The 27,674-nt window shown below is 50.3% G+C and overlaps 2 protein-coding genes across 9 annotated transcripts in view; one reads left to right on the top strand and one right to left on the bottom strand.

The window, feature by feature from the left end:
• Tbc1d2b (TBC1 domain family, member 2B) overlaps positions 1–18,543 on the top strand; it is a 62,587-nt gene extending 44,044 nt beyond the window's left edge. For all 3 annotated transcript variants that reach the window (XM_013518891.1, XM_005393435.1, XM_013518892.1), the window contains exons 7-13: positions 301–411; positions 1,357–1,550; positions 2,419–2,913; positions 5,713–5,830; positions 10,840–11,025; positions 13,004–13,125; positions 15,776–18,543. In XM_013518891.1, coding sequence (XP_013374345.1) covers positions 301–411; positions 1,357–1,550; positions 2,419–2,913; positions 5,713–5,830; positions 10,840–11,025; positions 13,004–13,125; positions 15,776–15,971 — 1,422 coding nt within the window. In that variant the 3' untranslated portion in view covers positions 15,972–18,543. The remainder of the gene's footprint in view (positions 1–300; positions 412–1,356; positions 1,551–2,418; positions 2,914–5,712; positions 5,831–10,839; positions 11,026–13,003; positions 13,126–15,775) is intronic.
• Adamts7 (ADAM metallopeptidase with thrombospondin type 1 motif, 7) overlaps positions 17,188–27,674 on the bottom strand; it is a 55,694-nt gene continuing 45,207 nt past the window's right edge. For 3 of the 6 annotated variants that reach the window (XM_013518885.1, XM_013518887.1, XM_013518886.1), the window contains exons 21-24: positions 27,036–27,209; positions 26,803–26,949; positions 25,840–26,002; positions 24,680–24,915 (exon numbers count right to left, since the gene is read on the bottom strand). In XM_013518885.1, coding sequence (XP_013374339.1) covers positions 24,743–24,915; positions 25,840–26,002; positions 26,803–26,949; positions 27,036–27,209 — 657 coding nt within the window. In that variant the 3' untranslated portion in view covers positions 24,680–24,742. Of the gene's footprint in view, positions 19,300–20,373; positions 20,725–24,679; positions 24,916–25,839; positions 26,003–26,802; positions 26,950–27,035; positions 27,210–27,674 lie in introns of those variants that run through there. The other 3 variants (XM_005393436.2, XM_013518890.1, XM_013518888.1) reach the window with 2 other exon arrangements.

The following is a 27,674-nucleotide window of genomic DNA, read 5'->3' as shown; positions in this document are numbered from 1 at the left end:
AAAATAGTTACATAGATTTAGGAAATAAGTGCTGTTCATTTCTCCTGTCATCAGTTGAGAAAAATCACCACTATCAGGTCAATAATAATGGTTTCCTTTGTTACAGCAGCAGCAGCTGCCTTCCTTCTGCTGCCACAAGTGGCCAGGAAGATTAACCCAAAAGTTTCTGTTAACAACCTCCAGGTCCTTAGAACTCACCCCAATTTACAGACTGTTTGGTGAGGAAGTAGACCCTCCTCATACAAGGTAATTAGTCAACATCCAGCCAGTGTGAATTGATGGGATTTCCTCCCCCCACAGGATAATCTACAGGGGTACAAGGCCCAAAATAAATTTCTAAATAAGGAAATTTTGGAACTCTCAGCTCTACGAAGAAATGCAGAAAGGAGAGAGAGAGATCTGATGGCCAAGGTGAGTCTGTATGGGAGTATTTATTATCTGGTGAGAGGGAAGGCTAGAAAACCACATTTAAGTGGATGTGTTTTAAAAGCAGTTCCACTGCCATGCTGGGAGAAAGATGACTACTGGTATCAAAACATATTTAAAATGTGTATAGTACATAGAGCCATGTACTTTGTCTTTGATGAAGACAGAGAAAGGCCTGTAGATGTGGCTTTTATCAGACATACGCATTTTAAATGGACTTTTGAATAAAAATTATGTACAACTATGGATTCCCCAAATTATTTAGAATTTATGTCATGTTTCATCTCTAAAATGGGTGGTAAGGCTACTGCCTCCTCTCTGAAACAATGGATTGGTTTGAGAGTCAGACATGATTATGTCTGGAAAAGGCTTTGCAGACTGTAAAGGAGAGCACAAATGTTCTAGTTGTAACTGAATTATAATCACATGACACTTCCCCTGGCTACTGTATACCTTGTGTAATTTTTTGAGCAAATCTTAAAGCATCTATCCAAATCTTACCTCTGCATGCATTCCAGGTGTGTTTAATTTTTCTGATCAGGTGGCAGATGGGAGCTAGTACTGGGTCACAGTGTCTGAAGAATAGTGGCATGGCATGGGGTGATCACCAGCTTATGTGCCAGGTGGCACCAGCTTGACCTCAGTGCTGGCATCTGGTGCCTACTGCTCACTCCAGTCCTGTCCAGGAGTAGGGCATTTGTTGGCACCCAGGCATCTGATTATTAGTGCCCCTTCTGTGCCAGACCTTGAGGAAGAAGCTATGTTAAACATAGCAGTTGGCCAGTAGCATGTATAAACCTTGTCTTTGTTACTATCTCTGGCTCATTTCCTGATAGTCTTGGGCTGTCATTCATCAGTTGCTTGAGCCATATGAGGGAGGTTTTTCCTGCATCTCATCTGGCTAGAGGTAATCTCCCCCTTTCTCTGTAGTATTCCAGCCTGGAAGCCAAGCTTTGCCAGATAGAAAGCAAATACCTGATATTGCTTCAAGAAATGAAGACCCCAGTGTGCTCAGAAGAACAGGGCCCCACCCGGGAAGTCATTGCCCAGTTGCTGGAGGATGCACTACAGGTTGAGAGCCAGGAGCAGCCAGAGCAAGCCTTCGTGAAGCCTCATCTTGTCAGGTAAAGGTGCAGTTGGGGGGTGCCCCGTTTCTGAAGTCCCTTCAGCAGAATAGCTGTTCACAGAAGACTTCACACAACTCTTGTGTCTTGACACTGTCTTCTCCCCCATCATCAAGGGGTAGATCAGAGGATCAGATCTCATGTGCCATATCAGAGTCACCCTGCTTCCAGACCATGTCTACTTCAGCGGGGAGCCAGTGTTCCAAAGAATAGAGACCCTTTTTTGGGACATAGCTGTACCCACAGAGGATTCAGAAACAAAGGGGGTCCATAGTGGAGAACTGGGCTTTCTTTGTAAGGGAAATCTGTGTGGGTAGCATGTTCATCCCTAATACCTTACAAATATTTTCTTTTTGCCTTTTCATCTTTAAAATGATGTTTCTGTTGGGCATGGTGGTACATGCCTCTAATCCCACCACTTGGGGGAACTGAGATAGGAGGATTACCACAAGTTTGAGGCCAGCTTGGGCTGCATAGTAAGTTCAGGGCCAGTCTGAGCTGCATGATGAGACCCTGTCATCTTTTGAGGCATAAATTTATTTACTTTATATGTATGATACATAAACACACACACAAACAAGTTGGTGTTGCCATGTTGATCAGTCTTGTTTTTGTGACATTGCCTATATTTTCTTCTGTGTTTTTTACAGTAAGTATTTTGAGCCATCTGGCATGGATTTTTTTCCACATAGATGGCAGCTGTCCTCTCCTTGTTTATCAAGAAGTTCACTGGTTTGAAATGCCTGGTCATGTGTATATACATGTATACGTGGACATGGATTGGTATTTGGGTTCTCTACTCTGTTTTATTGGTTATTTTTGCCAAGATCATTTTTATTTTCATTTTCTTTTTTGTTTTTATCAACAGTGAGTATGATATCTATGGGTTCAGGACTGTGCCTGATGACGATGAGGAGGAGAAGTTGGTTGCTAAGGTCCGTGCCTTGGACCTGAAGACTCTGTACCTTACAGAGAACCAGGAAGTTTCCACCGGGGTCAAGTGGGAAAACTACTTTGCCAGCACAGTGAATAGGGAGATGGTGTGTTCTCCAGAACTGAAGACTCTGATCCGCTCAGGCATTCCTCACGAGCACCGCTCCAAGGTGTGGAAGTGGTGTGTGGACCTCCACACGAGGAAGTTCAAGGATGGCGTAGAGCCAGGCTATTTCCAGGTCTTGCTGCAGAAGGCCCTGGAGAAGCAGAACCCGGCCTCCAAACAGATCGAACTGGACCTGCTTCGGACACTGCCCAACAATAAGCACTATTCCTGCCCCACCTCTGAGGGCATCCAGAAGCTGCGTAATGTCCTGCTCGCCTTCTCCTGGCGGAACCCAGATATCGGCTACTGCCAAGGTTTGAACAGGTGGGCACCAGCCACAGCATGTTCCCACGTGCCATTCAAAGAGTTGTGGGCACCGAACACTGCCTGACAGCAGAAAAAGAAAACACCACTGCCAAAGTCCTCTCTCAAGAAAAGCCAATGTTTTAGGGAAAAAAGCAATTGCAGCAAGCTACTTTTAGTGAGGAACTATGCCCAGCTCTGGAATAATAGAAACATGTGCTTCTAGAAAGTACTAACACAGAAGTTGGTATAGGGATATCACTTGGTGGTAAAGCGCACAAGGGCCTGAGTTAGTCTCCAGTGCCCAGGAAAAAAGAACACGAAATCAAAATTCAGTTTAGCTTAGAATCTCATTCTTTATTCCTTGTTCTCTCACACGTAGATTTTGATTAGAGTTTGGTTTCATTGGTTGATAATGCATGGAGTGAAAACTCAGAGTCCCTCATTTATATAGGATCCTTGTGAATTAGGAAGTTGCCTTAAACAGTGCTTCAGTAATTGAAACCCAGCTCTTGAAAGACCTAACCTTGCTCTCTTTAGACTGGCCTCTCTCAATATGTCTTCCATACTTCCCTAAGCAGGGGATGTAGAAGCCACTGGCCTGTCCTTGATGATCTGGCTCAGTGGTGGCGAACCTATGGCATGCATGCTGCAGCAGGCTGTTTGTATTACTGAAAGCTCTAAAAGGTTCAGTGTCACTGATCCAGCTTTTTTTTTTTTTTTTTTTGGGGGTCTTTTTGAAACGTCTTGCTATGCAGTTCAGGTTGGCCTTGAGCACACTTTGTCTCCCCGACTGGCCTCAAACTCACAACGATCCTCCTGCCTCAGCCTCCCAAGTGCTGGGATTATAGGAGTATGCTACTATACTCTGCTGATCTAGCTTTTAGGTCTGAGCCATGCTGGGCCAGAATGAGGCCTTTGCACGTAGCTCCTCTGGGACAGGGTGTTGGGTGTTAGAGACAGCTTCTTGCTTCTGACCCCGAGTCTGACTTTACCTGGCTGGTCCGCCTCCTGCTGTTTCTGCTTTCTGTTGCATTGCACTTTGCATCTGTATTCCTCTCTGGTAGTGATATAGGTAACTAAGCTTATTGGAAAGATAATGAAGACTCTATGTATGTACTTGAGGAATCCCCTGTAAGCCAAGTGCATGAGCTTGAGTTTTGAATGCTGATGTTGATCCTGGCTGCACAGAGGCCTAATGCTCCTGGTCATGCCTGGTACTGACCTCGGGGTAAGGGCTATTTGCGTTGGAAATGAGAATATTGCAGGAGGCAAGGTTTCAAACTGCGCTGTTCCTTGGATAAGACCCGAGTGAAACTAGATGATTTCCAGGAAGGCCTTGCTTGTGGTGGTGAGAACAGGGCAGCTGTCTCTGTGCCCTTGGAAAGTAAAGGGAGTTCAGCTGTTCCTAGACAGTCTCCATTTTAAAAAGAAAAAGGCTGTAAATAGTCTACTGCTTAATAAAGCAGTCTTGTTTCACTTAAAGCCACAATTCATGTGTTATTCTCAGGTTTAAAACTAAGTGGAAGCTGACAACCTCCGAACCCAAGGGGGACTTGAGCACGCCTGTTGGGGGTGCCATCATACCCTGCTTACCTGGTGTTGTCATAGAAGCCGGTCTTTATCTGTAAAGGATGCTTCCAGATAAAGCTTTCTCTGCACCTTCACCACTGTTAAAGTGTCTGAATTTTAACTGTTTTACTCGATGTTTTTCTTCAGAATGTTTGGTTCATGTCTGTGCCTCTGAATACCCAGAGCTTTGGAGAAGACCTTCAGCCTTCCTAGATGATTCAGGCCTCTTGTCTTCACCATCAGTTCATTTACGTGATGTCCTCAAAGGCTCTTTTGACTGTGGACTCTGCTCTCATTTTCTGGTATCCTTGGGTGATAGGGATTTGGCTCTGTGCTTTTGTGAAATACTTTCCTCCATCTGTCATTTGTCATCTTTGTGCTCTGCATCCTTTTTATGACGACTGGAGACCTCCCTGCCCACCTAGCTCCGGTCTTTTCTTTTTTCTTTATTTGATATGAGTTCATTGTAGTTTTATCTAGGGAAGGGGGGAAAAAGCAAACCGTGAGAAAGGGCATCAGAGTTTTCCCGTGAGTCGGCTTCATATCACACACAGGTAGAGGTTCTTGTATTTTAGTTAAGTAGAAAGAGCATTTTTCTCACCTCTGCCCCTATGCCTACTTGGAGCCAAACTTGGGCATGTTGGATGAGTAGTCTCTTGATTAGTGCCAGTGGGTAATAGCTGCACCCAAGTTTGTGTTACGAAGAATATATCAGTTGGTACACATGGTGTCCTTTCCCACCACTCGAGCAGTTCCGGATATGGTCAGCTCAGAGAACCTTTTGGCAGGGTTCCTTTGTCTGTGGCCCTGTTTCCATCCCCCAGTGTAGAAGCAGGATAGATGGATTCTGGAAAGTTGTACTCTTTGTACATCTGGTGCTCTTCGTTACTTACATCCACATCTGGTTTTTTTTATGCATAAAAGGAGTAGTTGAAACTTACTGCACTTCATGAAGTCAAAGAATAGCTGCATTAGCAAAATCTTAGAATGAAAACTTTTTTTTTTTTTAAATGAGGCTTGTCAGTCATTGGGAAGTAATTTCATCTTTTAACAAAAACCAAATGAAAGAGCAAGGGAAATGTAGCTTTGTTTCTCAAGTTTAGAAAGTGCCTCACTTGTTCAGGAACACTTACTTACTGTTTATTGGACAGCTAGGTATAGTTTGGCCAGAGGAGAGAGAATGGCTCAGCAGACATCTCAATGGAGACTGGCGTAGGGCTGGCACTGACCCTCCCCTCTTGCTTGTAGATTGGTGGCACTGGCCCTCCTGTACCTGGAACAAGAAGATGCTTTCTGGTGTTTGGTTACCATCGTGGAAGTTTTCATGCCTCGAGACTATTACACAAAGACTCTTTTAGGATCGCAGGTACTGTATGTGTGTGTGTGTGTGTGTGTGTGTGTGTGTGTGTATTCGTCATATAGAATAGTGAAGTTCATTTTGAGGAACTGGTACACATGCATATAAGACATATAGATCACTTTCAATCGCTTTATGCCTCAATTCTCTTTCCCCCATTCCCTTTCCCATTTCCAGTAATCTACCTTCTAGGGGTGTGTGTGTCTGTCTATCACTCTAATCTGTCTTTCTATCTTTATATTTTAGGTTTCACATATAAGAGAAAATATGTGATATTTAACCTTCTGAGTCAGGCTTATTTTGCTTAGCATGGTGTTGATTTCCATCCATTCTCCTGCAAATGACATGATTTCATCCTTCCTTATGGCTGAATAATACTCCATGGTGGAAATATACCACGTTTTCTTTATCCATTCATCTGTTGCTGGGCACCTAGGCTGTTTCCACAGCTTAACTATTATGAATTATATTGTAGTAAGCATGTGTGTACATGGAATGCTATAGTGTGATGTCTTTGATTCTTTTAGGAATGTACCCAGGAGAGGTACAACTGGGTTAGACAGTATTTCTATTTTTAGTTTTTAGTGGAATCTTCATGCTGATTTCTGTGGTGGCTGTACTAGTTTACATTCCCACCAACAATGTAGAAGGGTTTCTTTTTACCCCTATCCTGGTCAGTATTCATTGTTTTTTGTGGTGATGATAGCTATTCTGACTGGGGTAGGAATGAATCTCACAGTTGTTTTGATTTTCCTTTCTCTAGCAGCCAAAGATGTTGCACATTTTTTCACATGCTTATTGGCCACTTGTACTTCTTCTTTTGAGAAGTGTCTATTCAGTTCATTTGACCTTTTTTTGATTGGGTCATTTGTTTTCTGGTGGGTTAATTTTTGTATTCTAGAGATTAGTCCTATATCAGAAAAGTAGCTACCAAAACTTTCTTTCTTGTTGTATAGGTTGTCTCTTCATTGATGTGCAAAAGCTTTTAATTTGATGTAATCCATTTTGTTGATTCTTGATACAGAATTATTTCCTGTGCTTTTGGATTTCTGTTCATAGGAAGTGTTTGTGCTTGTAGTTTAAAGTATTTCCCTTATGTTATCTTCCAGTAATTTCTTTTGGTTTTATATCTATGTTTTTGATCCATTTTGATTTGTTTTAAGCACAGAGTGAGAGGTAGGGAACTAGTTTCAATCTTCTCTAAGTAGATAACCAGTTTTCTCAGCACTGTTAAAGAGGCTGTCTTTTCTCTATTGTAAGTTTTTAGACCCTTTGTCAATAATCAGATGGCTTAGGTGCATGGGCTTGTTTGTGTATCTTTTTTTCTACTCCGTGGTCTACATGTCTGTTTTTATGCCAGTAACATATGGTTTTTGTTACTATAGATTTGTAGTATAACTTGAAATTTGATATTGTGGTGCCTCCAGCTTTGCTTTTTTTTGGAGACAGGGTCTGGCTATATAGTCTGGGCTGGCCTTGAACTTACTATGTAGCCCAGCCTGGCCTCAAACTCATGGCAATCTTCCTGCCTCAGCCTCCTGCGTTCTGAATTATAGGCATGGGTCATCATGCCCAGAGAGCTTTGTTCTTTTTGCTCAGGATTGCTTTGGCTGTTCTGGGTCTTTTCAGATTCCATATGAATTTTAAGGTAGTTTTTTGTAGTTCTGTGATTAATGTTGCTGGTGTTTTGGGTTTGGTTTTGATTTGCTTTTGTTTTTTTGAGACATATTTTATAATTGTACTTTTTGCTATGAAATGTGGGCTGGCCTTGAAATCACTATGTAGCCCAGGCTGGCGTCAAGTTTGCAGCCATTTTCCTGCCTCAGTCTCCCAAGTGCTGGGGTTACAGGCATGCACAACCATCCCTGGCTTATTTTTGGTATTTTACTAGGGATTGCATTAAATCTGTAGTTTGCTTTTGGTAGTACTACATTTTCATATTAGTTCTTATCTGAGAACAGGGAAAGTCTTTTTTTTTTTTTTGGTTTTTCTTTGAGACAATGTCTTACTATGTAGTTCAGGCTGGTCTGAACTCACTACATAGCCCTGGCTGCTCTCAGACTCATAGCGATCTTCCTGCCTCAGCCTCCTGAGTGCTGGGATTACAGGTGTGTGCCACCATACCGAGCAGTCTTTCCATTTTCTAATGTCCTCTTCAATGCTCTCTTAATTTTCATTTGAGCTTGTTCACCTTCTTGCTTAGGTTGATTGCTAGGTTCTTAATTTTTTGAAGCTATTGTGATTGTGATTGTTTTCCTGGTTTCTTTCTTGGTGGGTTCCTTATTGGCATACAGGAAAGCTATTGATTTTTGGGTACTGAATTTCTATCCTGCTGATATTGTTAAGCTACTGTGCTTCAGGCACCAGCCTGTGGAATTAGAGCTGAGATGCAACCTGAGTTAAGCCCCTTTGGGAGGCTTTGTGTGCTGGATTTCAGCAGCTGATCCTTGGAGGCAGCTGTCCACCTCCCTTGCCACTCTATAACTCTTTCAAGGCAACATGGCCCCAAGATGCGGGTCAAGGTGTAGTTGACCTGTGAGCATAGAGACAGGAAGGACACAAGCAGGAAAGCACTGTCCCTGGCATAATGCTGACTGCCCAGGATGGGCATGGGTGGGCTTTTTGGAAGGGACGACAGGCCTGGCTTGGCCATGTCCAAAGTGCCTTCTATGGTAGTAGTCTGACACTTACCCAGGGTCACCTGGCAGGGGGATGTGAGAGAGATGCTGCAGGCCCAGACCTTTTACACATGGGGAGGCTTCACAGCTTTGTAAATACTTTTCTTTTTAAGTGTTTAAAGAAATTAATTATAATTCACTTCAGTCAATGTGTATCTTTGACATTTTGTCTTTTATTCTAGTCAGAAAGCAAATTGGTCAAAAATGTATATTTCCAACCCAAATTCTTACGTTTTGTGTTCTTTTACTCTGGGGTATGTATACAACTTATTAGTATCATTTTTGTAAAAACAGCAATGCTTTTTAACTTTATAAGTTACATTGCTTTTTAAATTTTTAAAACGTTAACCAGTAGTGTCTACTGGAAGCTATGTAACCATACTTTTTAAAAACAAAAACCAATAAAGCATTTTTGATTTTTGAAACTTCTCTTAAAGAAAAAAACGTTTGTCTTGATCTGGTGTGTCCAGCCTGTAGCACTGGGTTTTGTGACTACTGTACATTAACATTTTACATGTGGCCTGAGATGGGGCTTTTTCACTGAGGCAAGCCATATGAGTATACCCCGCAGGCTTAGGTTAGACAGTCTGAATATTGCGTCTAGTTTTTTAGTATTCCAGGGATCCCAAGAATGACCACACCTGTTGTTCTAACTTACTGGTGTGTGATGCGTGATGTAGTTTTGCAAGTTTGGGGATGATATGCTCCTAGGAGTAGTTTTACTGTGAGGGGAAGCCTCTTCCTAGTTCTAGGTGTTACCAAGTTGCTCTCCACAATAACTGTCCAGTTTGTCCCCAACTGTCCAGTTGCTGCCCATGAGAAGATACGCTGCACTGTGGTCTTGGCACATGTGGACAGTTCATGAAGCACTGCAGGGTCCTTCCTGTGGACCTGGCTGCTGTTGTCCTTGCCCTGACCCTTAGGGTTGGGCTTTACCCTGTGGCTTGGGGCCTTGCTACCTCCTTGTTCTTCTTGCATATTTGCCTGTGTGGCTCCTCCTTTGAGTCCAGGCCTCCCCTGGAGCCTCAGTGTGATCTCCCAATAGAGGTGCCATGGGCACCCATACATGCCACTCTCCCTGGTCTGGCCTGCACCACACTTCTGCCCTGCCATGTCAGGGGTCAGAAGCCAGGGAACTCTGAGCACCTCTCCTTACCTTTCTCAGTATGGAGTTTTAAGTTATGCCGATTTGTCTCCAGTCATGAATCTGTGTGCCCTCCTCCTCCCTGCTGCTCTCCATTGGCTCAGGTTCCCTGCCTGCACCTTGGCCAGGCAGGACTGCACCTGGCTTTCTGGGCAGCCTTGCTGCCCTGCTACAGTGGGAGGAACAGCCCTGAGTGCTCACAGCTGTGAGACACTGCTGCATGACTCTTGTGTCTTTCCACCTGGCTAGAGAAAGTGGTTCAGGGGACTGTTGTGTCCAATAAAGTTGAGTAGACTGGAATCGAGTGTTGAGGCAAGTCCACTGTATGGGGTAAGTACTGTTTTGTGCATCTTTTGCCCCTGCTGTATATGTGCACACGGGTAATGTTGGCTGAGCCACAGATGAAGCTGGCTGTTTTTGTGTGGGCCACAGAAAGCCCCTGGCCTATAAGACAAGGTCTTGACCCTGTTGTGTGATATGGCAACCTCTGTGACTGGGTTCTGTCAAGTGGTGCCACCTCACCTGCACCATGCTATCCAGAAGCCTGGGCTTAGGCAGTGGGTGCTGTCTCTTCTCCATGCGCAATCTTCACAGGATCTGCCATAGTCACTGTGCCAGTTCATATGTCTGCCTGCTTACCTTCTGCATTCTTGAGGTCACATCCCATCTCCTATGGGCCCCTTGCCTGGCGTGTCTGTGTGCAGTAAGTAGGTAGTTCACATGAGCCTCGTGTGAGCCTCACTACAGCCATCTTTGCAATAGGGCACAGACTGTAGAAATCCCTTTGCTGAAAGCTAGTGGGACCCCCACCTGGGTCCCTCAGGCCAGAGCCTTTGCTCCCCCTACCCGCCCTCAGCTTGGTAAATGTGTGCCACATGGGTAGGTAGGTAATGTCATGCTTCTTTGGCTTAAGGCTCATTTTGCTACATCTGCCCAGGACACAGGCTTATGGCCCTTGTTCTCAGCCTCACTGTGCTCTGCTTTCCCCAGGACCTGAATGTCGGCACTCAAGTTCAGTCACCCCTAAGCCACAGAGCAGCCCAGCTTTGTGACAGTCCCCACAGTGGGTTTGGGACAGCTGTGTAGCCCTGATTCCTATGACTCCATCTGCCGCTCTCAATTTGAGTGACTGGCCTTGTGTGCCTGCCTAGCACTGTGGCCGACCCTGACCCTTCTCTCCTCTGTTCGCTCCTCAGGTGGACCAGCGGGTGTTCAGGGACCTCATGAATGAGAAGCTTCCCCGATTGCATGCCCACTTTGAACAGTACAAAGTTGATTATACTCTCATCACATTCAACTGGTTCCTGGTGGTGTTTGTGGACAGCGTGGTTAGCGACATCCTCTTCAAGATATGGGACTCTTTCCTATATGAGGGACCAAAGGTGGGTGTGCTTGGCTGTGTTGTCCTCACTTACACTCCTGGTGGCTGGCAGCAGGGCACCGTGCCATGGTGGTCTTGGTGTGGTGGCCTGGGGACCTTGAGAGGAGCCATGATCACTGCTTATCCATTAGGAGTGCTCAGTGTGGGGTGGGGATGTGGCTCAGGGGCAGAGCGCTTACCTCGCTTGTATGGGGCCTGGGATCCATTCCCAGCACTGCAGAATAGAAGAAAAACAACAGTACCAAGCCTCGTGTTAGTCTGGGAGCTTGGATGGTTTGTAGTCTGAGCCTCGGCATTTGTGGAATGGGTATTGGTGTTATCTCCGTTGTGTGGTTGAGGTGGTACAGGGATCTGATCAGAGAGGATGGGGAGCCAGCCCAGTGTCACAGCCTGACTGCCCATGAGCCTCTCCCCATCCTATTGTGTTTTACAGAACTAGTATACGTTTTAATATGTAAATACACTACTTATCAAAAACTAAGCATAGATAGTGGAAAGGTCTCCCTCCTCCAGTCTCATTCTTCTCTATGTATTACGTAGCCTTCTCTAACTATCCAATGCATAGCTCACATAGGTTTTTAACTGGGTATATCTTCGGGACAGTTCTACGTCAGGTGTCCAGGTATGATACATATGTGTTTTGTAACTCTGTACAGCATTTCCTTGTACAGATGAGCCAGAAATTTATATAGCAGCCTGGTGGGTGATAAGACGGACAGTTTCACGTCCATCTGAATGTGCTGTGCTGACTCTCGGAGACCACTGTCTTTGCATCTGTGCAGGTGCACCTGTGAGCTTGGCCCTCAGGTAGAGGTGCTGGGCCAAGGGTGTGGGGTCACAGATGCTTAAACTTTCGTGTAGCACAGTGCATCACCAACCCGATGATGTAGACTGCTATTACTGCAAGGATTTCTCAGCGGGGACAGAAACAGTGTAGGAATCAGGTCACGGTTAGGGAAGTGCAGGGAGCCCTGTGTAAATATGGTCTTCTAAATATGAGGTGAGCAGGCTTGTGCAGGCACTCACGGCTCTTAGATATGAGGAAAGAGTTTTTTCTAAAGCTGCTTTAACCTGTAAGACCACCAAGAGTCCACTCCCCCAGCCTCAAATATGGGACCCTCCAGAATCTTTGAAAACATGGATTCTCTTTCTTCATACTCAGAAGTAGGTAAGGTGTTGCTGCCCCAGTCGCAATTGTGAGTGGTCTCTGGTGGCAAAGCTTTCCAAGGCTTTCTTTTTTTTTTTTTTTGGTTTTACTCCGGTACCGGGAACCGAACTCACGACCTTGCGCTTGCCAGGCAGGCGCTTTTGCCGCTGAGCTAAATCCCCAGCCCCTCCAAGGCTTTCAATATAAAAAAAAAAATCTTGGTTTTGAGTTTACTTAACATGTTCATGACGGGGCTATAATTTGGATGTCTCACTGCTGGGAGGCTTGAACCACTGGTGCTACATGTGTGACTGACCCATTGGGTAGCTTTTTATTAACTTTATTAGCAAAAATCTCAATAAAAATGATTAAATCTGTTTGTACCAGCAGTGGTACAGATGATTTCTATCCAGGCATAGTGGGAGGCCCACACCTGTAACCTCAGTTACTCTGGAGGCTGAAGCCTGGTCAACATAGGAGGCCTTCTCGAGATAAGAAAACGGGCTGGGGATGTAGCTCATGGTGAGGCCCTGAGTTTACTCTCCAGTGCCCCCAGCACGCAAGCAAATACACATGATTTCTAGCTCTATTTTGTACTGACTAGAAATATTAACTGAGCTTATGATTCCACATCTACCTACTTTACAGGGAGACCTGGATGGGGCTGAGTTGTTGATGAGTTTGCGTTCCTGTGAGAAAGCTTGCCTGGCCAGGGAGAATCAGCTCCCAGGGCCAGCGTGCACCTGGAGCAGGGCCCATTTGGGGTGGTTCCTCGGGACTTGGGTGCCCAGGCTTGTGTCTTCACTCACGTGCCGTCCTGTCCTTCCTACAGGTTATTTTCCGTTTTGCCCTGGCAGTTTTTAAATACAAGGAAGAGGAGATCCTGAAATTGCAGGACTCAATGTCTATATTCAAGTATCTCCGCTACTTCACTCACACTATCCTTGATGCTCGGTGAGTCCCAGGAAATGCCCTCCCTTCCCCCAAAAGGCCAGGGGAACAGAAACTTTCTGCCCCCACAGCATAGCTAGTCTCTGCTGTTGTCATACTTGGGTGCTGTGTGGGAGAGGGAATTCCCTTCCTGAGAGAAGAAACAAGAAGGGGTGTGACCTTTTGGAGATTAGAGGGGAACTGAGATGAAATTGGTTTTATCCTTCAACCAGCAATGTGAATCCCATTAACCAAAAGCCACGGTTTGCGTGTCTGTAGCTGTTTGTTGAGTGTGCTTTGAATCGGGCCTGTGCCGGGCATGGGGTGCTGGATGGAGTTTGGTGGTGGGGGAAGCAGGCCCACCCTATGGTGCTGTGACCAGGAGGCCCAAGCAGAGGGCCTAGGCTAGGAAGGATGATGAGGGGAGATGCTAGGCAGAGCTCCTCCTGGGGCAGCATGCAGAGATGTGGGAACGAGTGCTTGGGGACCTGTGGAAGTGGATCAACCGGGTCATCAGTCTGCCCAAGAGTATAGCTGGCCACGGCAGAGCTGCGCTGTCTGGGCTCTTGCAAGCTTCCTAGCACTAAGAGTACCAGAAGTCACCATGGATGACTTAGGCAAGAGAGGAACAGGTCACGTTGGCATAGAACCAGCCTCTGGGAGTTCAGGGATGATAGGTGTGAGAGGGGTCCTGGCAGGAGAGGAGCCGGCCCGGAGCTGGAGAGCTGGGGCAGACCGAGGAGAGAGGATCTGAATCTGGAAGAACACAGGCTCTGGCTTGGGCAGCCGAGCATTCGGAATCACTCTGTCTTGGGTTCATTATGTCCCCTGGACCACAGAGGGGGTGTTTGTTGGCAGCAGCAGGAGCCAGTGGATGATGCACAGGCTCTTTGGCATCCTCACTGTTTTGGTGTCTTTCACTTCAGGCTGCCAGGATCAACAGTGACATGCACAGCAGGGGCTTGATCTCTGTCTGCCCAGAGGATATCTGAGGGTTATACTTGCCTGTGAGCACTGCCAGGTCCTTACGAGCCTCAAGAGCTTTCTGTTAATGTCAAGAAAGACCCCGGATGGGCTCCTGCAGGCCCACAGCTAACCCTGTGTTCAAAGCCTTTGGTTCAGAGATGGAGCCTGCTCAGCCTGCCAGGCTGTCCTGTCAATGCCTGTCAGGCCTGGGGAGCACCCACCAAGTCATGTATGGTCCTGCAGCGCCTCCTTGTGAGCAGTGTGGTGCAATTGCCCTTACTTTAGAAAGTCCAGGCCTTCAAATTACCCTGAATGTGTGTTGGCAGGATTATGGGTGGTGGGTGGTGCTGTCAAGACTGAAGGTGCCCAGGCCCCTCTGCATGGGGCCCCTGATAGTTTAATAGACGCCCCCGCAAGAATGGTTCCAGGGTGTACCAGTTCTGCAGCACATGGGTGGGTCTCACCGCACAGGCACATCCAGGAGATGCTGTGTGATGCAGGTTGAAATGGTCTCTGCAGCAAGATCCCTGGGTGACCAGAAGAGCTGAACATTGCAGGGTAGAATCTGGGTCTGCCTGTGCTACTTCTGGGCTGATGGGCCAGCCAGCTTCCCACCCAAGGAGCGGAAATATTAGCACTGCACCCCCAGTGCTCTCTTTCTGTAGCAAAGGAGGGGATACTAGGTCTTGGGTTTGTGGAGCCCATGGGTTCATAGCTGCAGGAGGGAGGGCTGCTGTGTGGTCCTCCAGGACCTGGTCCTTGCTGTGTTTTATTTCCTAGCCAGTCTGCACACAGCGTCCCTTGCTCAGGGCTGCCCTCATCTCTGAAGCACACCTGTCCTAGAACACTGTAAGCTTGGCATTGAACAGAACTGGCCTTGCTTGCCTGGCATCTCCTTGCCAGAGTCCTCAGGTTCGTCAGGCATGCCTGAATCGTAGAGTAGTAAACACGGAGGAGGAGTTGTAAGGCCTGTCCCTCTGCACTTTGCACAACAGGTTAAATATAGCCCACAGGTCTGCGTTATGGCAGGGGTGCTACTCTGACTCAAACCTCCTGGCTGCACCCGTGTCTGACCCTCAGTTGGCAGGCAGGGTATGGCCTCTGTTGGCAAAGCCAGCTCTCTGTGTCTAGGAGCAGTGGGCTGACCTTAGTGCTGGGAGCAACAGCAGCCTTGGGAGTCTTAGTTCTGTCTTAGAGAGCTAGGCAGTGGTTAAAGGCAAGTTACAGTTTTGTAACTTGTTGAGAATTGGTCCTTGGCCCAGGGGTGATAGAAACCCTCGTGGCTCACAGGTCTGTGTTCCTGATTATTTGTCACTGCTGGTTTGCTCAGGCATCCTCCCCTGCTCAGTCCATCTGGCCTGGCACTGGCCCTGAGGACTTATACCCACCAGCACCCATGGATGTGGAACAAGCACCAGGCAGTGCTTTGAGACTTTGTGCCCCCATGCTCTGGGAGGAGATACCCAGCGTTCCCAATGTTCTGATGGGAGTCAGGCGAAAAGACAGGTGTAGCAGACCTAGAATCTGTGTCTGGGCAGGATGCAGGAACATTCCCCTGGCCACTGTGCCCTCTGTGGGAGGCATGTCACCCACCCAAGCCCCCAGCATGGTGTCCCTCCTGTCTGCCCCTGGGCTTTGCTGCTGTGGGGGCTGTGGAGAGCACTTAGAGAGCTTCACTGACCCCCTTCTCTGTCCTTCATCACACCAGGAAGCTGATCAACATCTCCTTTGTGGACCTGAACCCCTTTCCGCTGCGCCAGATCCGGAACCGACGTGCCTATCACCTGGAGAAGGTGCGGCAGGAGCTGACTGAGCTGGAGGCCATCCGTGAAGACTTTCTGCGTGAGCGGGAACCTGGCCCTGACAAGGGCGGGCTGGTCAGCGATGAGGAGGAAGATGCCTGAGTGACCCCTCCCCCAGTTGCTGCTCTTTGCTATGGTAACCAAAGTGTGTCCAAAGTGAACTGCAGGGGTGCCTGCTCATTTAATGCCCAAGTGTAACATCTGTGGCCTCTGGGACTCTGTGGGGCAGATGTCCAGAGCCAGACTGCACTTTCTCATCCCACTTGGGGCTGGAGAGGGATCTGCTCTATTTACAGCCAGCACTGTGCCGTAGCATTTGGTCATATGCGTTACAATCCTGCTTTCTGCCTGACTGGTGAATCACTGCCCACTTAGCAGCTGGCTGTCTCCAACAGCCTGTTTACAGCTTTTGCCAGCTGGGTTGGTCTTTACCCCATGAAAACTGGCCTTGCTGGGTACTTCCCGTGTTGTTACTCCTCTTGTACATAGTGAGCAGCTGTGCATGTCTTAAACAGCAGCACTTGGAGGATGCACCAGGGGTTGAATGTGGCTGTTTCCATGGGGTGAGGTCACTGTGCACAGAGGGGCTTCCTTAAAAAGCAAGCATACCTTTGTTCTGGAGTGGCCTCTGCTGAAAGCCCAGGAGCTTTCCTCTGCCCTCCTTTCACTAGTGGCTCCCCCTCCATGTGGGGGGCCTGGTCCTGCACTAGCCCTGCGTGGGACAGTTCTGCTGCAGCTTTCCCTGTGCTTGGCATCTGTGGAAAACTTTCCATCTGGAAGGTGACTTATGGAAGCCATTCCTTACATATGGCTGGGGTAGGATTCCAGGTGAACTGCCTGCCCCTGGTGAGGTTGCAGAAGCAGCTATGGGGTTGCTTTGCAGGTGGCTGCACAGCTGCTGGGAAAGATCCCAGTGCTCCTGTATTTTCCTGTACTGGAGCTTGACAATACCTTTGCTGAGGCCAGGGCTCATGGGAGCTCTCACCCAGTCCCGTGTGGCTGCCACACAGCCTTGTTCTTGGTGAAGATATGGGGTCCAAATGGCCTTGTTCTTGGTGAAGATATGGGGTCCAAATGGCCTCTGACATAATAGGCTGCCAGGCAGGTCCTGGCTAATTTGTTTTGAGCCCTTTGGGACCATCCCTGAGGTGTGGATGTTCTAAGTGTATGTTTCCTGGCACACTATTAGTACAAGGGAACAGTCTTACATGGAATATTTTACACTACCTGGAAAAAATTGAAAATGTTCTCTAAACATACTCAGACTTAAGAATTGAGGCAGTGCAGTTTCAAGAAGTGCTCCTGTAACCCTTATTCCTTTTTTTTTTTTTTTAACTGTTGGCTTCCTAGCAGTTTTGTGGCTGGATTCCTACTTCAGCAACTCAGCTTCTGTCTTTGGTGAAGTTGCTTTACTATGCAGAGGGAGCTGGTCTCTCTATTCAGCCATTTGTCTGTTTGGGTATCAGAAATGTGTCTTGCCATTGTGTATGTCTTGGGAGTGGTTTTTAAGGCCTGGCCTCTCCAGAAAGCAGCCCATGAGTAAGGAGCCACAGTCTGCCACTGTTCTCAGGTACAGGCCACCTGCTGGCAGACCCCATCCCTCCTCCGGAGAGGCTGTTAGCCTGTGACAGCTGCTGAGGAGGCACAGGGGATAGGTGAGTTCCTCCGGGGTCAGCTCCAGCTGCCCCCAGTTTTTAGTTCCCAAGTCAGTTTCCTACACATCAACCCAAGCTGCCTCATTCAGGGGCCAAGAGTAGTCCCTCAGGAATGCACATGTTTGGTCTGGCTTGTCCTGGAAACATGCTTTACCACAGCACCTGCACAGCTAGGACTGCTCTGTGGCCACGCAATATGGGAGAACAGAGTGGTCCTGGAAATGGACTGGGTGCCTCCCTGGAGGGGAGGTGTTGGCCTGGTTCCAGGCTGGGGACAGGACAGGCAGAGCCCCACTGTTTTTGCATCAACATTGCCCAGTCTCTCCTGCAGTCAAGAGACCTGCTGCTGTCCCTGGTGCCCCTCAGGCTCCGCCACCAGCTGCCTGAGGAGCTCCTTCTGGCCAAAGCTGACACACTGCTCATCTTGCATGTGGTCTTGCCTGCTGGCCATGCGCATGTGCCAGAGCTGGGGGAGTCACCAGCTCTGCAGTCAGTGTTTTTTTGTTTTTAAATCCGTTGAACCTGTTAATACTTTTGTATATTTTTACTACAGTTTATATTTTTGTAGGCTATTTTATCACGTTTTTTCTAGATTCTGTACATCTATTTTCTATAACAAGTTCTATTTTGTGTGCACGACTCCTTTGCATGTATTTATGTAAGCCTGAGCCTCCCTCTACACCACCTTTACCTCCAGGCATGAGCTCTGTGTCTGTGTGGACTCTGTCCTCACCCTTCTTTCCCTGGTAGCTTGGATGCTGCTTGTCATCAAGCTGACAGCTCAACAGTGGGAGGTAGGACTTCGGATTGCAGGGAACACTGGTTTCCAATAAGCTGCATTGACATAGGAAGCATGGTAGGCAAACCCCAATCAGGTTTTCCTAATGAAGTGTTTGCACTGTTGCATGAGCCCCCCTCGTTGTATACAGTGTTGTCTTTTTGTGCAGCAGGTGACTGTCCTTCTATATGACAGCAGCTTCTGTACTGATGTTCAGGTTAAAATAAACTCCTTTATGTAATGTTCTGTTTGGGCCCATCCCAAGGGCGGGGGCTCACCTACCAACCTGGACTTCGACTCTGGGTGTCTCTGCCCAGTGGGGTGGGGTGGCTGGAGCAGGATGCTTCTGCCAGCATCGGTGGCCCTAAGAACTGTGGCCAAGCTATAGGCCAGGTCTGAGGACAGTGGCAGGAGCCAGGATTCAGACACTGTCTGTGTCCATAGAAGCCTCTGCAGAGGACAGGTGGTTTCCTGACAGCTGTCCAGGCCTGCCTGGTCATTGGCTCATTTGCCTCCTGCCCAGCAGACAGCCCAGGCCTAGCTGCCACTGTGGGGAGCACCACTGGAAAAACACACAGACATGACTGAGACCAAATATCCTTCCACAGGGTGGGAGTGGTGGGGTGACCCTAGAAAGCATGACCACAAGGCAGGCCTGAATTGTAAGCTGCTCTCTGTGGGGAACCTGAGGTTGCACTGTGGAACAGTAATGGTGGAGGTGCACTGGGGACCCGAGGGTTGCCCCCGTCCCTGTGAGGTCTGCTGCCTGATGAAGCCTGGAGATGCTGTTGGCGCGGGTACCCAGGACCTCCTCACAAAGACAGATAGGATGCAGGCCTGTGCTTTCCTGACAGACCTCAGATGACTTCCTTCCACCATGGGGTCCTGCCTGGTGCATGGAGGGCACCATGGAGGACACTCGGTGCTCAGAAGAAGAGACGGAGACTTGGGGTCTCTGTTAGGCCTATGCCGCCTAAGCATATGGCTGGGCTGTCACCTGGAATAGGGAATGTTTAGGATCAGGTGGGCAAGGTGGCTGGGAGCACCAGGTACACAGCTTCACTACATCCTGACAGTGCCCTATGCCCACACCCCCCACCCTTCTGGCACAGATATGGTGTTGATTATTCTGCCCCTGGATGTGGTCCTATGGTCTCAGTCCCTGATGGGTGATTCCCAATGTGCCCACCCCAGCCACAAAGCCACAAAGCCTAGCAGAGTGCCCACATGCTGCCCTTGGCATCTGACAATCTGGGGTGTATGCTAGAAAATGGAATGTGACAGAGCACCCTCAGATTCAGAGAAGAGGCCTAACACTTCCAGGAGGGAACTTAGAAAAGAGGTGAAAAGTCCAAGGTTGCAGCCAGAGGGAAGGTGTGGATGTGGCTGGGCCTGGGAGGATGACATGTTCAGTCCTCCCTGTCTGAGAACCATGACACCCACCTGCTCCCTGATATGTGTACACCTCAGCCTGGTTCCACAGGGGGAGGCTGTGGTTAGGCAGATGCCATGTTGCTGGGCCACAAGTCAGTGTGGTGAAGCTGGTGCCAGGGTTGGCAGTGGAGAAGGGGCCACTGCCAGCCCAGCCCCACCCGTGAGCACTGTTTGAGATGAAGGAAAGGGACGATGGGAACCAGGAGGAGCAAGGAGGTCCAGGCTACCCCTTTCCTCCCCATAATTCCCCTTCAGGAAATAGCAGAGCAGAGGGGCCTGGGGCAGCCCCTGCAGGTGATAAGGGGCTCTGCCGCTGGAATGTGTGTGCCTCCACCCTGTGAAACACGTCCCTGAGAGCTTGAGTGGGGACCCTGGGAGGGATGGGTGGTGGACTCCAAGTAAATGGCATGGTTTGAACCAGACCATATACCTCTACCCTGTCCCGTGCCCAGCCCTCTGCAGCAGCCTCCCCAGATGCACCTCTGCCCTGGTGGCCTCCATACCCACATTCAGTGCCACTCTACTCAGGAGCAGAGGCACAGCTGTGGCCACAGAAGGTCCAGCATAAGAAGAAATGGTGAAGGATAGAGGGTAGGGCTCTGCTTGAGGTTTCCTGATCTGAGATGAAGCCAAGCTGTGCTTTGGAACAGTAGATATTTATGTAAATAACAAATGTCATGCAAACCTTTACAATAAAAAAATACTTTTCCTGAGGGGATGGGTCCCTACCTGCCCTTGGGCGGGCAGGATTAGCACCATGGGGCATGAGGGGCAGCGCTGAGGTCTGTGTGTCATGGGCAGCCTGACTGTGTGTCCTGCCCAGGTCCTTGTCAGCGGCGGGCTACCTGTGAGTGGCCATGGGACAGGCCCTTGTGGTTAGATGGGTGACATGAGCGGCAGCACTGGACACGAACATTGGGCATCTCACAGTGGCCCATGATGTGCAGGAGCTCGCAGAAGTTGAAGGACAGACGGTCTTGCTCGCAGCCTGGACACAGGGCAGGCACAGGTCAGGCAATGGGCCAGGTGCCACATTAAGAGGCTCCCTAGGATATTTACCTGTGCTACCCTCCAACCCCAGTCTTAAGAGATATCAGCAGGCAATTCCAGGGCACAGGACCCCTGCCCTCCCATTTCTAGAGGAGCTCTCCTGGCCCTAGACCTGCAGGTTACCAGTTGTGGCTATCTATCCCTGTCCCACTTGCCCATGGCTGGGCCTGAGATATGGAGAGCTGGCTCAGGTTTCTGGAAGAAAAATGTTGAGACTGCATCTTCGTTCACCTTCAGGAGACCTGTGCTTGAGCACCTGGGGGCATCTATCCCAGATTTATCTCAGGTGACTAATCCTAACCCTCCTCACCTCAGGAGACCCCATCCAGACCACCTCAAGAAACCCCATACTAAACCACTCAGGTGACTCATCCTAACCCATCTCACTTGAGACCTCATCCAGGACTACCTCAGGTGACCCATTCTAGTCCATCTCACCTGAGAGAGATTCCATCCTAGCTCATCTCATGTCAGAAGATCACATCCTGACCACCTGATGACCCCAACTAGACGCCCTCAGGAGACCCATCCTAGCTTTCACCTCAGGAGAGCCCATCCTAGCAAACCTCAGGAAACCCCATTCTAGACCACTCAGGTGACCCTTCCCACTTCATGATACATCATCCAGTACCACCTCAGGAAATCCATTCCACACCACTTTAGGAGCCTCCATCGTAGCCCACCTGAGGTGACCTATCCTAGACCACCTCAGGAAACCCCATTTCAGACAGCTCAGGTGCCCCATCTTGACTTCACGTCAGGAGATCTCACCTAGCCCACCTCACTTCAGGAGACTCTATCTTTGCTCTCCTCAGAAGACCCCATTCCAGACCAACCAGGTGGCCCGTTCTAACTGTTCTCAGGAGATGCCAGCCATGGCCACCTCAGGTGACTCCATCCTAGCTCTCCTAGGGAGACCTTATGGGAACCCACCTTACTTCAAGAGATTTCACGGTGGCCCATATTAGTGCACTCCATTCTAGACCACTTCACCCCAGGAGACCCCATTCTAGACCACTCAGGTGACCTTCCTAACCCTCCTCACCTCGTTATCCCATCCTAGACCACCTCAAGAGGTCCCATTCTAGACCATTCAAGTGTCCTAACCCTCCTTACCTCAGGAGATTTCCATCCTAGCCCTTTTCAGGTGATACCCTGCTACCCATCTCACCTTGGGATACCCCATCCTAGACCATCTCAGGGGAACCCCCATCCTAGCTAACCTAAGGAGACCCATTGTATCACCCATCTTGGCCTGTCTTGCCTTAGGAGACCCCCTTCTAGACCACTCAAGTGAGCCATCCTAAACCTCCTCACCTCAGGAGACCCCACGCAGAATGACTTCAGGTGACCCATCTTACTGTACTTCCAGAGCCCCTATCCTAGCCTACCTCACATAACCCATCCTAACCCACCTCAGGAGGCCCCATCCTGTCCCTCATCAGGAGGTCCATCCTAGCCACTTCAGGTGACTCATTGTAGCCCACCTGAGGAGAGACCCCATCTTAGTCTACCTCAAGAGACTACATGCTAAAGGGCCAGGGACATAGCTCAGTGGCACAGCACCTGCCTGGCAAGCGCAAGGTCCTGAATTCGATTCCCAATACCAAAAAAAAACCCCGAAGTAAAAAAGAGTCCCTTCTAGACCACTCAGACATCCTAACCTACCTCATGTCAGGAGTAGCCCACCTTAGTGTACTTCTTCCTGTACCATCTCAGCAGACCCATCCCAGACTACCTCAGGAGACCTTTTCCTAGACCACTTTAGCAGACCTCATCTAGACCACCTAAAGTACCCAAAGGGCCCACCCAGGGTATCATGCCCCCCCATCTCTGTTTGCCCCTAATACCTGACAAATCCTGGCACACCACTGAGTATCAAGGCAGCTCTGCCAGTCTGCAGTGGTCTGTGTTCCACACCCATGCCACCTCCCCTCCGTGCCTGGACACGATACTGGGCCTTAAGCAACACCTCCTGATTTGTGGGGCCTCACTGGGTTCTTGGGCCAGAGTAGGGGGCCACCCCCACAGCCAGCCCAGGGAGTGGGCCTTGTGTGCAGTTACAAAGGCCATCAGGGTGAGGCAGGAGGTAGAGCAAGGACAAGTGAACAACAGGAAACCCTGGGGCAAGAGTCGAGAGACCAGGCCAACCAAGGACGATGACGTCAAAAACATCAGGAAACCACCAGATAAAGGCCACCCTGTTACCCAGAACCCCCAGGCATGCGCACAACCAAAATGAGTGTGCAGCCTCATTTGTATACACACACACACACACACACACACACACACGCGCAATGGGCTTTGGACAGTCTGATCCTTCTAAAAGCCTTGCACAGTCAGAACCTCCCCACCAATAGGTGGGCTAAGTCAGTACCCTACTGGGCCAGGACCCCAGCTACAGGTCCTCCCGTAACCCCAGGCCGGAGAGAGCCAGCACTGCCCCTGTAAACAATGAGCTGTTGCCCCGGCACTCTCAACGTGGTGGCTTTAGCTTCATTCCCTTTAATGCATCTCTTGCAGTTCCCTCTGACTGTTGTGCTTAGTTCTTTGGGACACCAAGAACCTGGAAACAGCTCCCCAAGACCCCCACCTAGTTACAAGGGTGTTGAGCAGGCCAGAGTGTCCACCATCACCCTTGCCTATCCTCCCTCCTTTGCTCCATGCAGCATCCTCCACCAGCGGCTGGCTGCCCAGTGGCCATGCTTTGCTGCCCTGCCCCTGGCAGGAGTGTCCCTCCCACCTCAACTCCATTGCCTCAAGGCCCTGCAGAAGTGCCAGCCACTGAGCTCTCCTTACCCAAGCTGAGTGCAGGCCCTGGGGAGGGGGCTACAGACTGCTTTCAGGGACTAGGCTTAGAGACCCTCCTGCCCTGAGCCATCTATTTTGGGATGCGGCCTCCAGCCTCTGGCCTTGCTTCCTGTGTTGCTGATGGCCCCCAGCTGCCTCCCAGCCTGCTTACCACAGACTTGGGCCCGAGGAACGTAGGCACACCCCCTCCCGCACTCTCCCACTCCTGCTCTGGAGTGCTGCAGACGTAACTTCTATGGAGAATCTGGGATGCTTCTTAGCCTCTCAGGCCTGTTTCCTCCACCGGCAAGCAAGGTGACCACACATTCTGAGTTCTCAGGGTTTCCAAACATCCTGCCGCAGTTGCATGACTATCCTAGCATCCTGGGAATTCCTGGGTCTCAGAGTCTAACACCTCCCGGGGCATCTTTGCTGTGGCAGAAAACTCACTTGGGAGGACTGCCTGCTCAACTACCTCCCCACCCTCCACATACCTCCTACCTCCCAGCCTACCCCAGAGGCCATGAAGCCCAAGCCCCCAAATCAGGCTTGTTGCTAATTCTTGCTAATCATTGGGTCCTCATCACCCAACTCTTCGTGGACCCTGATCTGCATATGTGGGACCGGAGAGCACAGCCTCCTCCAGCCCCAGGCTGTATGCAGGACAGTGCCAAGACAGGCAGGGGCCACACAGGAGAGCTCAGTGGCTGGCACTTCTGCAGGACCTTGAGGCAATGGAGTTGAGGTGGGAGGGACATTCCTGCCAGGGGCAGGGCAGCAAAGCATGGCCACTGGGCAGCCAGCTGCTGGTGGAGGATGCTGCACGGAGCAAAGGAGGGAGGGTAGGTGAGGGTGATGGCTGGATACTCCAGCCTGCTCAACAGCCACACTGTGTCCTGGGGACAGGGACAGTCAGCAGGCAGGCACGCTGCTCTGTGCATGGGATGCCACACCTGCGTTCCCTTGCTGCACAGGTGGCCCTGGGTTCTCCCTGACAACAATGGAGGACAGTAGTGGCTGCCACAAGGAGAGGACGAAGTCACCTATCCTGAGCATCTCTTCAGTAGAAGAAATAAAAACTAGGTAGAAAGGAGACAAGGAAATCAAGATTTTAAAATTGTACTTAACTGCTGCTTCAGAATACAAGTTACTCAAGCCTTTTCCCTTCAAAAAAACAGAAAACAGAAATTCCCAAAAGTCTTCGAGCCATAGTAAGCCTCTAAACCTGTGCTCTGGACCTGTCCTTTGCACCAGTAAATTGTGCTTCCTCCACCCTGGAGGAAGCAGCAGTATTGGTGGGCAGCAGATCTCAACTTCAAACACATGTAAGTGGCTGGCACTGTGACCCAACAGACAGCGAGAATACGCATCTTAGATTACCATCTCAAAGACACCCTTGAATACAACCAGTTCTGGCATATGGCCTGCATTCCACTCGAGTGCATCCTGAAACTTCCCATCTAATAAACCTTTCTCTTGCCTCTTACTGAAGAGTCCTAAAAATTCTTTTCTCAAGATGGGAGTCAAGGAAACTGTAAACTTATTCTATAAGGGTGGGATATTTCAGCCTCAGGGACCCTCAGACCCCGCGGTGACACTTCTAGGTGCCTCACAGAGCTGGGCCTTCACCCCAGACCCTGTCTGTGCAGGGACACAGGCTGGTAGCCCCTCACACATGAAGAAGGGAAGCGGAGCCCAAGGCCACTCAGCACATGACCAGACCCAGGTGCGAGTCCAGAGCCATGGGGTTTCCCGTGCACAGCACTGCTGGGGGCAGCTGAGGCTCAGGAAGGAAGTGGGGGTTGGGGTCCAGAGCTACCTCTGGCCCAGGCCCTTCTGTCCGCCCAAAGGACCCAGCTGGCCCGGAAGCCAGCAGCACTGGGCGCTGGCAGTGTCCGGAGGAGGCCCTTCCTCTAATCCCTTTGCTCACTCCTGGCTTCCTCCTTCAGTTGGCTGGGAGTTGAGGGTCTTTGGGACATCCTGGCTTTCCCAGGAGGGAATAGGGGCTCGCTCAATGGCACACAATTTGAGGGGCTCACCGCCACGCCCCTGTGGCTGGAGAAGCTGCCTGTGACCACTGGCTCAGCTGAGCACCCCTGGAGGGCTGGTGTCCAGCATGGGGCCCCTTCTGCCTCCCCATCATGGCCACATGGCCCTGGAGTCCACACTACAGAGGGAGCCCGCCAGTGCTTTGTGAAGATGGCTTCCCCATCGTCTGCACCCCGCCCTACTTGCAGCTGAGCCTGGGAGAGGGGACACTCACGTGGGGGCTCAGTGACCTCACAATCCTTCGCAGTGCACACCCGGGAGCCCTCGGGCCGGACCTCGTGGCCGCACTGGTCGCCGTCCTCCTCACGAAGCCCTGTCCGCACGTTGACACACTTGACCAGGCGCCGCTGGACTCCCCCTCTACAAGGTGCTGAGCACTGCACGGGAGGGGAGGAGAGTCCTGGCGGCCGCGCCCACAGTGGCAGTGTGGGGGTCTTGGGCAGTGCCCTGGGCCTGAGCAGTCTCCACGGGGTGTGGGGTGGGGAAACGCCCTGCAGGATCTGCTCCCACACAGGGGAAATGGGCAAGGGAGCGAGCCCCTGCACAATCCCGCCTGAGGCCTGGCAGACTGGCCAGAGTCCTGGACAAGAACCACGGTGCCCCAGGACAGCAGAGGGAAGCAGAAAATCGAGAAGTTTCTCAGCCAGAACCGCATCCTAAACTGGGCTTTGTTCTCATCAGCTGGGGACCTGGTGGGTGGTGTGAAAAGCCCGAGAACAAGTTTCAGCGTGCAGACTCGGGTGGGCCTCATGCTTAATTGTGCTACTTTATGTTTCCCGGCCCACGCCATCCCCATTAAGAACAGATAAACATGGTCCAGCAAGGCAAAGCCACCTGCCAGTCACTCAGCAGCTTTCTGGGACCAGGACTTGAATGCAGGCCCTGCTACCATCAGGGTCTGGTTCAGGGGCAAATCTGAGATTCCTGAACCTCCAGGCTCCAGAGAGGTGTGGCACAGAGCATTTCTGCTCACCATGGGCCCCTCTCTGTCCCCTTGTCCCATGGTCTCTGGCTCAAGGATCTTCACTTCCTGTTGCTTTGGCCCTCTTCCAGGCATCTCTGACCCTCTGTGGGGTCAACCAAATCTCCTCCTAGGCTTACCTGGTGTCCCAGCACCCAGCCAATCCGCACCCTCCACTCCCTTCCAGCTCCCTGCTGCGCCTGCCGCCCAGCTCACCTGGCCCCAGGGCCCTACCACCCACTGTGTGCAGGGGTGGGTGTTGCAGGGCTGAGTGGCGTTGGGTCTCAGAGCCTCCTCACAGAGGCCCGGCTCCGGACAAGTCACCAGACGCTGCTGCTCGCCACCGCCACAGGCTTCGGAGCACTGGGAGGGAGGGGCCTTGTCAGCATGGCCAGGTCAGCCTGGCCAGGTCTTGGGGAGGACCAGGCCCACCCCAGACGCCTCCTCACCTCTCTCCAGGAGGAGGTGTACCAGCTGAGGCAGGGCTGGGTCCCGCAGGGCTGGCGGGAGGGTGGCTTGGTGGGCCCGGGCTGGCAGTGGAAGGGCCGCAGCGGTTGGAGATCCTGCGTGTTCACACAGTGCACGTCCCGCACTGCAGAGCCTCCACCGCAGCTGCGGGAACACTGGGGGACAGGGACATGTGTGACACACCAAGCACGTGCACACACTTATAACCTGGGGGCAGAGGGATGTGCAACACACCCTATACATGTAATCCTGGAGCCAGGGATGTGTGTGGACACACCCCATGTGTGCACACACGCTTATAACCCAAGGCCCAGGGGTGAGTGTGTGGATGCTACATGCGCACACGCGCTTATTACCCCAAGGATCAGGGATACATGAATGCACCCCATGTGCATGCAAACGCTTATAACCCAGAGGTCCAGACATATCCCATGCATATGCACACACTTATAGCCCAGAGGTAGAGGAACACACGTGGATGTACCCCACACCCATGCACACATAATCCTGGGGCCCAGGGATGTGTGTGATACACCAAGTACATGTATATGCTTATAACCCAGGGATGTGTACACTTTCATTACAGGAACACACAGATTTATAACCCATAGGCCTAGAGA

The sequence above is a fragment of the Chinchilla lanigera genome, unplaced genomic scaffold (genome assembly GCF_000276665.1).
Source record: "Chinchilla lanigera isolate Chin_1 unplaced genomic scaffold, ChiLan1.0 scaffold00049, whole genome shotgun sequence".
Classification (NCBI taxonomy): domain Eukaryota; kingdom Metazoa; phylum Chordata; class Mammalia; order Rodentia; family Chinchillidae; genus Chinchilla; species Chinchilla lanigera.
Note: the sequence above shows the minus strand (reverse complement) of the source record. Positions and strands in the feature narration are given on the sequence as shown.